At 43.8% G+C, this 12,315-nt stretch overlaps 1 protein-coding gene across 1 annotated transcript in view; it reads left to right on the top strand.

The window, feature by feature from the left end:
* Positions 1-12,315, top strand: part of PGM5 (phosphoglucomutase 5) — a 182,730-nt gene that overhangs the window by 131,516 nt on the left and 38,899 nt on the right. The window contains exon 9 of the mRNA XM_064290557.1: positions 3,039-3,222. Within this exon, the coding sequence (XP_064146627.1) occupies positions 3,039-3,222 (184 nt within the window). The remainder of the gene's footprint in view (positions 1-3,038; positions 3,223-12,315) is intronic.

The following is a 12,315-nucleotide window of genomic DNA, read 5'->3' as shown; positions in this document are numbered from 1 at the left end:
CGTCCCCAAAATATCTGTGAACTTGGCTAGGTCATGATTGCCTTGTATGATTGTCTACCATTTTGTCTTCTGATGTGATTTCCCTATGTGTTGTAAATCTTATCACTATGATGAAATAAGATGGATCAGTGGCAGTTATATGGATGAGATATACACGATTAGATAGTGTCTTAAGCCAATCTTCTTTGAGATATAAAAGAGAGAAATGAGCAGAGAGACAGGGACCTTATACCACCAAGAAAGCAGCGCCGGGAGCAGAACGCCATCCTTTGGACCTGAGGTTCCTGCACTGAGATGCTCCCAGACCAAGGGAAGATTGATGACAAGGACCTTCCCTCAGAGCCTACAGAGAGAGGAAGCCTTCCCCTGGAGCCAGCACCCTGAATTTAGATTTATAGCCTACTAGACAGTGAGAGAGTACATTTCTCTTTGTTAAAAGCACCCACTTGTGGTATTTCTGTTACAGCAGCAGTAGATAACTAAGACAAATACCCTGTAAAAGCAGTAATTTGCAACACACACCCTTTTCTTCCATTTCAAACAGTTATGCAGGTCCTCGCCTTGCATGTACTGTAAGTGGGAAAGCAGCTTCCCAAGAAACCTCTCGGGCAGAAAATGTAGGTGGGTGATATATGTCCTACAGGTAACAAAAAATTATTAAAGAGAATATAGAGTCCCTGAGTGGGGCAAATGGTTAAGCACTCGACTACTAACTGAAAGGTTGGTGGTTCAAACCCACCTAGAAGCTCTTCAGAAGACAGGCCTGGGATCAGCTTCCAAAAGGTCACAGCTTTGAAAATCCTATGGAACAGTTCTACTCTGCAACATGGAGTAACCAGGAAACAGAACAGACTGTATAGCAACCAACAACAACAAAGAGAATGTAATCTAATCTCAGCACTCATCCGCTGCTAAGAAAATGTTTTGAGGGCGATCCCTGGTGTTTTGTTTCTGCAGCTGGAGAGGAGATGCATAACACAGGAGGCGGAGGGTGTAAGAAAGGGATGTGGCTACAGGGACTCATTGCTGGACATGGTACCATTCCATGTCCACCATTTTGGCTAATTGTTGTTGTTAGTTGCTGTCAAGTTGACTCCAGCTCATGGTGACCCCATGTAAAACAGAACAAAATGTTGCCCAGTCCTACCCCATCTTCACAATTGTTGGTATGCTTGAGTCCATTGTTGCAACCATTGTGTATTTTGAGTGTCTTCCAACCTAGGGGACACTACTTCCAGCACTATAAAACCAAACCAAACCTGTTGTCATCGAGCTGTCAATTCTAACTCATGGTAACCCTTTAGGACTGAGTAGAACTGCCCATATTCTGTTGTTATCCGTAGGGTTTTCACTGGCTAATTTTTGGAAGTATATCACCAGGCCTTTTGTCCATCTGTGTTAGTCTATAGCTCTGCTGCAACTGTCCACCATGGGTGACCCTGCTGTTATTTGAAATACTGTTGGTGTAGCTTCCAGCATCACAGTAACATGCACGCTACCCCATTGTGACAAACTGACAGACTGGCAGTGGATTTTGGCTAATACCCTTACATTAACTTGAAGTCTTAAAAGACGTTAGGTGGAAAAAAGTGGTAACAATTATGCAGAACTTCCTTATTCCACTCTGAGAACTCACACCCTTTCTCTATGCCACAGGAAGCCCAAATGCACGATCGCTGCACAGCCCCTGGGCACGGCTGTTGCTCCCAGGCTTCCTTCTTAAGCTGACTCTCCTGGGAGTGCCATTAGGTCTTGCTCTAGGTCTTGACCATGGTTGCCTGAAGGCAGCCACTGAGAATAGAAATGATGAGCAGTGTTGAAGCACCAATGTTGAGATGTCGAGCCCTGAGCCACCGCGTGGTCTGCATTATTGCATTCAAGCCTCACCACCCCAAACCAGACAGGTGCTTTTTCTAGTCCTTTTTTTTTTTCACATTAGGAAACTGAGGTTGAGAGCAGGTAGGGAAGTGTCCTGGCTCTCACACAGCTAGCATGTGCAGCCTTAGCTTCAAACAAAGCCCGCCCAACTCTGAAGCCTACCCTATCATCCCTCCCAGTCCCATTGCTCCATTTGATGTTTTTGGCCAGGATAATTTTTTTCTAATGGAACAAATTTGTGACATTTCTTCCAAGTTTCCAAGAGAGTTTTAGGGTGTGTTGAACTCACTCCGTCCTTCACCCTTTTCCTTTCTTGATTCCTCTCTCTTTCCTTCCTTCCTCCCTCTCTTCTTCTTTTCCTTCCATCTTCCCTTCACTCTCTCCTCCCTTCTTATTACCCTTCACTCCACACCACTTATATAACACTCACGATGAGTCAGAAGCTGCAGTGAACAAGAAAGGCAACGTCTCTGACCTTCTGGAGCTCATATTCTCGTGGGCAAAGACAGACAACAGACAAGTAAACAGATAAACACCCAAAAGGAAGACAGATTGGGGTACCTCCCAAAAGAAATTAGGGCAATGAGGGCAGGTAGACGAGGCTGCCTTAGATAGATGGTCAGAGAAGGTCGCTTTCTGGAGGTGACACTGGATTTGAAAACTGAAGGAAAAGTGTCTGAATAGCTGGGGGAAGAGTAGACCAGGTAGAGAGAACAGACAGCAAGGGCAAAGGCCTAGAGAGAGGCAGGACAGGACTAAGTGTCTCTGAGGACCAGGAAGGAGGCCGGTGTGGCTGGAGCATAGTAGGCCAAGGGGAAGTAGAGCAAAGTCAAGTCAAAGAGGCGGCAGGGCCAGATCCTACAGAGCATTGTAGACTGTGGCTGAGGTTCTGGGTTTTGTTCTCATTGTGATGAGCAGCCACTGGAGATATTTAAAGGGAAGCAATGACATGATTTGACTTTCACGAGATCACTCTGGCTGCTCAGTGGGGCATGGATTATCTGGGCCAGGTGGAAGTGGGGAGGCCCTCTGGGGGTGCTTGTCTGAGAAGACAAGTCCATGAAGACAAAATCAATGATTAGATAACCTGGAGAGGTCCATCTGATTGCTGGTTCTCTGGTTGAGTTTTTGTTAATTCTGTGTCTTACCCTCCTTACCAGATTTGACTATGAAGGACTGGAGCCTAAGACAACGTATTACATCATGAGAGACTTGGAGGCCCTGGTCACGGACAAGTCCTTCATCGGCCAGCAGTTCGCTGTGGGGAGCCATGTCTACAGTGTGGCGAAGACAGACAGCTTTGAATATGTGGACCCCGTGGATGGCACCGTGACCAAGAAACAGGTAGGGAATCACCAAACAGGTTACCATGTAGAAACAACCAGGCCAAGTATCCTAGAGATGGAGAGACCTTTGGGGTGATCTATTCTGAGCCCCTGGTCTTGCAGATGAGACCCCTACAGCCCTTGTGGAAGGTCACATAGCTAGTTAGTGGCAGAGAGTGGATTAGAACATGGGACCTCTTTGCCCGGCATTCCTTCCACTTAGTGGAAGTTCCAGTGGTCCAATACGTCCAATAGATACAGACCCGACATTTCCTTCTAAAATGTTTGCAGCCTGCAGGCTCTCTGATGTAGTGGTCATTACTGATGAGATTCAGAAAAGTTGACAAAAGCAAAAGATCTCTGTCCTTGGGATAACAGGTACAGGTGTGTTTCACCTTATGTCATTGAGGAATCCCAAGAACTTAGCTCAGTCTCTGAGGAATCCCAAGAACTTAGTTCGATGGGTTTGTTACTCCTGGCAGGGGAAGAAACAGTTGGAAAATTTGCCTCAAAATCCAAAAGGAAGATTCATGGTTAAAAATTATTACCATAGATAAGTGGCAAAATCAACCATAACTTCTGTTATGGCCTCGTCTTCGTGAATTGTGTAAGAAAAGTTGAAAGCTATTATGTGTTATCTTTCATCTCAGTTTTGTTTATTTATTGGTTATGACAAATATTAACCCTTCTGGAAGCACCTTTATAATACTTAAAGTCTATATAGGATATTTCATTCTAAACCCCCCAAATTCTTATATTTTCTTCATCAAGTACGGACAACAAAATAAGCCATAAATTGCAGGTCCTTTGGGACTATGGAGCCCTGGTGGTGCAATGGTTAAGAGCTACAGCTGCTAAACAAAAGGTCAGCAGTTTGAATCCACCATCTGCTCCTTGGAAACCCAATGGGGCGGTTCTACTCAGTCCTGTAGGGTCACTATGAATCGGAATTGATGCAACAGCAATGAGTTTGGTTTTGTGGGGACTAAAATGTAATGGTGGCGATAGTGTTGTTAATTGTTGTCAAGTTGGCTCCGACTCATGGCAACCTTCCTTATAACAGAAGGACACATTGCCTGGTCCTGCGCCATCTTCGTGATTGGTGGTTTGTTTGAGTCCATTGCTGCAGCTGTTGCATTAGTTCATCTTATTGAGGGTTTCCCTTGTTTTTCTGACCCTTTGCTTTACCAGCCATGATGTCCTTTTCTACTGATTGGTCTTTCCTGATGACGTGTCCAGAGTCAGCGAGCCGAAGTCTTGCCATCCTCACTTCTAAGAAACATTTGGCTGTATTTCTTCCAAGGCTGATTTGTTCATTCTTTTGGCAGTCTATGGTATATTCCATATTCTTCACCGAAACCACAATTTGAGTGCATGGTAGTAGGACTGTTTTTCTGTTGACTAGTATTTCATGCAGACTCCCTGAAGTACAGATGTCCCAAAGCCCAGTGCCCTCTTGTCATTCTGTTGGTATTCTGCTCACATTTCAGTTCTATCAAAATTTCAGTCTTTCATTCTAGAGGGCCTTCTGTGGCCTGATAAATCGATTGTAACCTTACTTTGCAAAGCTGTAGGGTAATGGAGAAAATAGTTATTATGAATAGGAAGGCCTGGAATTGAATTCACTTCTGCCATTTAGTAGTTGTGTGACTTTGCGGGAGTTGTTTATTTTCTTGGGGTGGTGATTTCTTCCTCATCTGTGAAATGCCTGTCTCACAGAGTTATTTTAGAAACGGAATGAAATAAAACACACAGAGTCTCCCCATTATTCTTCCCATGGGGTGGGGTATGTGGTAAATTTTTCTTTTAGTTTTAAGCACAACTCTGTAAGGGTGGTTCTTTTTTTTTTTTTTCCAGAATTTTATTTATTTTGTTGTTGTTATTGAGAAGATACACAGCAAAACATACACCAGTTCAACAGTTTCTACATGTACAATTCAGAGACATTGATGACATTCTCTGAGTTGTGTAGTCATTCTCACTCCCCTTTTCTGAGGTGTTCCTCCCTCATTACCATCAACTCATTGCCCCCTGAGGTTCCTATCTATCCTTTCAAGTTGCTGTTGTCAGTTTGATCCCAGGTAGATAATTCTTTTTTTTTTTTTTTTACAACCCCATGACATGTCAACATTCTCCCTTCTTGACCTTGGGTTCCCTATTACCAGCTTTCTGGCCCCCTCCTGCCTTTCAGTCCTTGCCCCTGGGCTGGTGTGCCCCTTTAGCCTTATTTTATTTTATAGGCCTGTCTAATCTTTGGCTGAAGGGTGAACCTCAAGAGTGACTTCATTACTGAGCTAAAAGTGTGTCCAAGGGCCATACTCTCAGGGCTTCTTCAGTCTCTGTCAGGCCAGTAAGTGAGTTAGAATTTTCTTCAACATTTTTCTCCAGCTCTGTCTGGGACCCTCTGTTGTGACCCCTGTCAGAGCAGTCAGTGGTGGTAGCCGGACACCATCTAGTTGTACTGGACTCACTCTGGTGGAGGCCGTGGTAGATGTGGTCCATTAGTCCTTTGGACTAATCTTTCCCTTGTATGTTTAGTTTTCTTCATTCTTCCTTGTTCCCGAAGGGGTGAGACCAGTGGAGTATCTCGGATGGCTGCTCACGGGCTTTTAAGAGGTATGCGGTAATTTTTTGTTGTGTTTTGTTTCAGTCTAGGATACCTTCTTGTAGACTGGGCTGACCTCTCTGAAATAGCACCAGCGAATCTGCTGAAGATGAGATGAGGAACTCAGAGCTGGCATCTTTAAGCCCCTATTCTTAGATAAGTCTTTTCCATTTTTACATGGGCACCTCAGAAAAAAAGTTTCCCAAATCCAACTCACATTTTGTTTTTGTTACTGTAAAATCCAAAAAGCATAAAATAGGTGCTTTCTAGGGTATTCCGGGGACTTTTTTTTCCCCACTGATAAGGGAGGCTTGAAAAGCTATTCCTTGAAGGGATCGGTCTAGTAGATACGAGGGTCTGGACTTCATCTGCACACGAGAAGCTTAGCTGGGAAGCCTATTTGTTTTACTCTTACATCTAATGTCTCTATCTTGTCCCTCTCTCAGTGCACTCAGCGTTCGGATATTTTTCCTTTTTTATGTTCTTTAGCCGTTTCACATCAGGCTAATTCCTCAGCTGGATCTCAAGTTCTGGCATCTGTTTATTCCTTCTTTCCCCCCATTGAACCTTGAATATTGGTTTCCATTTTTACTCTTGAATTTATTAATTTTTTTTTTTCTTTCCAATCTCTTCCATCTGAGCTTAAACGTGGCCACAAGTGGGTAAATGCTAACAGGACCTGCTCTTGGGGTTTTTCTAGTAATGAAGGAGGGAAGATTGTTGTCCATCTTCCCAGGCTGCAGGACCCCAGTGGCAGCATCATTGGCTGAGCCACACTGGAGCTCCTGGGGGTCTGGGTTTGGCTCGGCGAGGGCCACAAGAGAACAGTTATCACTCAGTGGCATTCCCGTTGTCAGCAGACCACATGTGGTTCTTTCCCCACCATCGGTCCTGCTGGTATCATGGGGAATTCCCGCAGAGTGGGCCAAGGCTAAACTCTCACCACTGTGGCCATACACTCAGCTGTCTTGGGGTATCAGCTGATGCTGGCAGTTGACTGCAGGGGCCGTTGCAATATTTTGCAACATTGCTGCAGAATACGCCTACTTTTCACTCTACAGACTCCTAAAAGACATATTTGGATTTAAATGAACTAGTATTGTTTTTAGGGGTTCCTGGGTGGCACAAATGGTTACGCGCTTTACCACTAACCAAAAGGTTGGTGGTTTGAACCCACCAAGAGGCAGCTTGAAAGAAAGTCTTGACAATTTGCTTCCGAAAGGTCACAGCCTTGAAAATCCTGTGGAGTTCAGTTCTACTCTGACACAGATGAGTTGGAATCAACTCAACGGCAACTGGTTCGTTTGCTTGTCTTGGTATTTTTTAAAAATTGTCCTGAAGTGCCCAGGTGACTTCATTCAATAGATATGTATTGAGAACCTACCAAATTCATAATACTGTTGTTTCTTTGCTGTGGTGTAGTTTTTTTAAATAAATATACAGCAGCTCTATTAAAATATAGGAAACCCTTTCAGCATAGTGGTTATGAGCTACAGCTGCTAACCAAAAGGTCAACAGTTCAAATCCACCAGGTGTTCCTTGGAAACTCTATGGGGCAGTTCTACTTGGTCCTATAGAGTTGCCATGAGTCGGAATTCACTCAACAGCAATGGGTTTGGTTTGGTTTATTGAAATATAATTCGTATACCATACAATCACCCATTCGAAGAGCACTATTCAATAGCTTTTAGTATATTCACAGAGTTGTATGATATATCAGCACTACAGCCAAATTAAAACATTTCCATCATCCCCAAAAGAAACCTCAGGCTCTTTTACTGCAACCTCTAATTCCCCCTCACCCCCTGACAACCACTCATCTGCTTCCTGTCTCTAAATGTTTGTCTGTTCCAGACAAATGGAATTATATAGTATGTGCCTGGCCTTTTACATCTGGTTCATCCATGTTGTACCATTGTATCAGTACTCTGCCCCTTTTCATGGCTGAGTAATATTCTGGTGTATGGATAGAACACTTTTTGTTTATCCGTGCATCCGTTGATGGACATTTGGCTTGCTTCCACTTTCTGGCTGTTGTGAATAATGCTGTTACGAACATTCATGTACAAGTTTGTGTGTGAATACAGTTCTCAGTTCTCTTGGGTGTATACCTAGGAGTGGAATTGCTGGGTCAAATGGTAACTCTATGTTTAGCCTTTTGAAGAACTTCTGGAATGTTTTCCAAAAAAAAAAAACACACACACACTGCACTATTTTACATTCCCACCAACAGTGTGTGGAGTTCCGAGTTCTCCACATTTGGCCAACACTTGTTATTAGCTCTCCTTTTGATAATAGAGTACTGTTATTTTTTAAGCAACCTACTGTAATACGGGTTCTTTTTAAATTAGGAAAGAAGCAGCTTTAATCTGCATAAGGAAACCTAATATCGCAGTGTTTCCATTTGCAGTGAGGGCAGGGTTCCATGGCACTGGAGTCAGACAGATGTGGGCTGACAGCTGGCTTTGCCACTGTCTAGATTTATTGCTTTGGGTGCATTACTTAACCGCTCTGAACCTCAACTTGGGAGTGGATGGGCTGATGATAATTACCATACAGAGTCATGGGAAAGGTTAAGGAGAAGGTTCTCTGGAGCCCCAGGCACAGCGGTACCTAATAGATGCTCAAGAAAGATTACTTCTCTCCCCGTTATCAGAATCCTTAACTTGACTCTTTGAGAAAAGGAGGAATCTCTCCTATTTTCTCTTTCTCTCTCACACCTACAACCAAGCCTATATCTTTTGAAACAATCTTCAGTATGACTTAGGGTTAGAAAACATTCACTCAAATTTTCTATTTATTCTCTCCTTAAAATACTGTACAGTGAAATTTGAGGTTCCTATCTATGATCAGCAAGCAGTGGGAAATTTCTGGTTTTCACTTGTTTGGCCAAAATTCTCCTCCCTTTTTTTTTTTAAGGAAAAAGTGCAGAGGACAGACACGATTTAAATTTTTTTTTTTTTTTTTGCTATTCCTGTTTTATCGAGAAATTTTCTTTAAGCACAACATGCCACCTCCAGAGTGTCCCATGCCTTCGTGGTGTCACTGCACAGGGCACAAGCAGGGATTAAGTGCACAGGCTTGAAGTCAAGGAGTCTTGGGTTTGAATCCTGGCTTTGCCACCTCCTTGCTGGTGACCTTAGGCAGGTTTCTCAACCTCTGTGTGCAGTGTTCCAGCCCTAGAATGTGTGTGCTGGGGGTGGAGGGTGTAAATCTGAGCAGTGCACCGCAATCTCCACCACTACAGCTCATTAGTCATTTCTAGGTGTTGAATTGGAGCCCTGGTGGCACAGTAGTTAAAAGCTTAGCTGCTAACCAAAAAGGTTGGCAGTTCTCTGGTTCGTAAGGTATGTGTAGGAGTCCCTGGGTGGTACCAATGGTTGATGCACTTGGCTGCTAATCAAAAGATTGGAGGTTTGAGTCCACCCAGGGGCACCTTGGAAGGAAGACCTGATGGACTACTTGCAAAAAAATCAGCCACTGAACACCCTATGGAATAAGGGGCACAGTTAACGGATACTTCTGAGGTATAACCAGACACCTCATGGGCTTGGTTGTCTGTGTTTGGAAGATTAGAATCATAATCTCGTGGAACATTTCAGTCAATTGGCATAATATAGTTCATAAAGCAGTGTTCTACACCCTAGTTTGGTGAGTAGTGTCTGGGGTCATAAAAGCCTGCAAGTGGCCATCTAAGATACAACTATGGGTCTCTACTCATCTGGAACAAAAGAAAAAGAAGGAAATCAAAGACTGAAAGAAAACCCTGTGGAGCACAGTTCTCCTCTGACACACACGAGGTCACCATGAGTCAGAGTTGACTCGAAGGCAGCTGGTTGGTTCCTAGTTATCTCATACAGCCACTAGGAGAATCAACTGAGGTCATACCTGTAAAGTCCCGGCACGTAATAAACACTAGAAAATGCTTAACCAAAACAGATTGAGTTAAAAGAGCATCTAATACCAGAGGAAAAAATATTTATGGGATATAATGAGCCACATTTGATAAGAAAAGCAGAGAAAAACCACAACTCACCAAGGTGTCGTACAGAGATATGAGAAGGCCTCTTTGGTTTTTGCGTCATCTGCAGATTGATTGAAACTCACACTTCTCCACCCCACCACCACCGCTGTGCTTCAGAAAGGAACAGGTTTGTTTAGGCTGCTCAGACTCCTCTGTGTCCTTGATGCGGGGTCAGAGTCAGGAAACAGAGCGTAGAAAAAAGCTATTTCACTGACATGTCTAGAGACAAGGAAGAAGGGCTTCTCCCTCCAAGATGAAATGAGAATCCCATTCTGGTGATAAGCCACTGCCCTGGCCCCATTCTCTTGAGGATAAATGTTCTGCACAGTCTGTCCTGCCTCTGAGACCTGCGGAGCCATTCAAGGAGCAAGACAGAAACCCTTGAGTACCTGCCCCTGACGTGAATTCCCAGAGACCTGCCTGGCCTCCCTGTGTCCTGTCGGGCCCTGTGGGATTTACAAGGGCTGCCTCCACTTTCCCAATGTTTTGTGACCTTGGTTGATAAGAGAAATGTTCATGTGTGCCTTCCGCTTAAACAGGGCCGAGAGACTCTGTTCAATTCCAAAATAGCCATGTAATGAGGCACCGCCCAACGACTGAGGTTCTGCCTTCCATCTTCTCAAGAGGGTATGTCACTGTTTATTTTAAGGTAAAATCTAGTCATCCGAGTGACAGATGGCTGGCTTCTGACAATATAAGTGGAGAAATAAGCCAACAGTGACTGAGAGTAGGAGAGAAGTTTTACATAATTGCTGTCTAATGGAAGAGGTTCCTAATTTATGCCTGTTTAAAAGAGGTAAATTTTTAAAGAGGTGGGTAGTCCCTGAGTGGCCCAAATGGTTAAGTGCTTGGCAACTAACCAAAAGGTTGGCAGTTCGAATCTACATGAAGGTGCCTTGGAAGAAAGGCCTGGCAACTTACGTCTGAAAAGTCACAGCCGTTGAAAACTTTACGGAGCACATTCTACTCTGAAATTCACGCTGTTGCCAAGAGTCAGAGCTGACTTGACAGCCATTGGATTGGTTTTGGATTTAAAGAGGCGGGTCAGGTGACGGAAGGTTAGGTGACCCCATAAGTTCTGAAGGATGGCCCACTATTTCCTTGAGGGTGAGTTCATTGCACAAATATCAAGAGGCACTGTGACAGCCTCTGTGCTCTCTGTTGGCCCTTCCTCTTTGCCGCTGATATCAAAGGGAATGTCATCAATAGCCCACGTGATCTCCTGTGTTATCTCCTCCCCAATTTCTGCTGTTGTTAGCTGCTGTTGAGTTGAGCCCAACTCCTGGCGACCTACCTGTGCATGAGAGAATGAAACGCTGTCCAGCCCTGCCTCATCCCCATGTGTGGTTGTGAATTGGTTCATTGTGATCTAAGGGTTTTCCCTGGCTGATTTTTGGAAGTAGATCACCAGACCTTCCCTCCTAAAGCCCCAGGCCTGGAATCTCCCCCCACGCTCCACAGTTAAGAGATTCCCCCAGCTCTGATAGGAGAAACACTTCAATCCTGGTTTGGTGAAGGAAGGAAAACATGAGAAAAATGGTATCAGCACTGTGAATGGCACATTGCTACTATAAATCCATTACTGTGGAGTTGATTCCAACTCATAGCAACACTATAGGACAGAGTAGAACTGCCCCATAGGGTTTCCAAGGAGTAGCTGGTGGATTCGAACTGCTGACCTTATGGTTGGCAGCCAAGCTCTTAACCACTGAGCCACTGCTCCTATATTGCTACTATGGTGGGCATCAATTCTGGGCTATGCCTCGTATTTTAAAGTTAGCTTTGAAATGAGAAGCTTTGGCGCTTTAGGAACAAAATTTAAGCAAACTGAGCTTCTCATTATGACTCATCGAACTCTTGTATTTCTATTTAATATTAACAAGTGCCAAAATCATGGACGTCTCCCAATGCTGAAGTCATTTGCAAGTTGCAGTTCAGTTGATATTAAAAAACCTGATGTAAATAAATGCATACCAGTTAACTGATGTGAAAACCAAATTCTGTTTGATAACGTCAAGCTAACTCTAAGTGTATTATACCTCTTCTAGTTACGCAGGCTCTATGGAAACATTTCGATGTCCTCAAATCATTGAAATTAGTTCAGAGAAAAAGCACACCTTGAAGATGGATTCTGAAAGCAGTTTGCTTTTAGTGTTTATTTTAATTTGCAGAGACATACTTGCAGTATTAATTTCAGCATTTAGAAGTACTTTAAAAAGTGAATTGGTGATCTTGAAATCATGTTTTACATCCAGTGTGTGGCTTTAATATACATCTTGGTGCTTGAGGAAGCCCTTTTAGCTCAGTGATTAAGAGCTTGGCTGCTAACCAAAAGGTCGGCAGTTCGAATCTACCAGCTGCTCCTTAGAAACTCTATAGGGCAGTTCTACTCTGTCTTATAGGGTCGTTATGAGTTGGAATCAACTTGACGGGAATGGGTTTGGTTTTTGGTTTGGGGTGCTTGAGTGGTCCAAACGGTTAAT

This window comes from Loxodonta africana, chromosome 9, assembly GCF_030014295.1.
Source record: "Loxodonta africana isolate mLoxAfr1 chromosome 9, mLoxAfr1.hap2, whole genome shotgun sequence".
Classification (NCBI taxonomy): Eukaryota; Metazoa; Chordata; class Mammalia; order Proboscidea; family Elephantidae; genus Loxodonta; species Loxodonta africana.
Note: the sequence above shows the minus strand (reverse complement) of the source record. Positions and strands in the feature narration are given on the sequence as shown.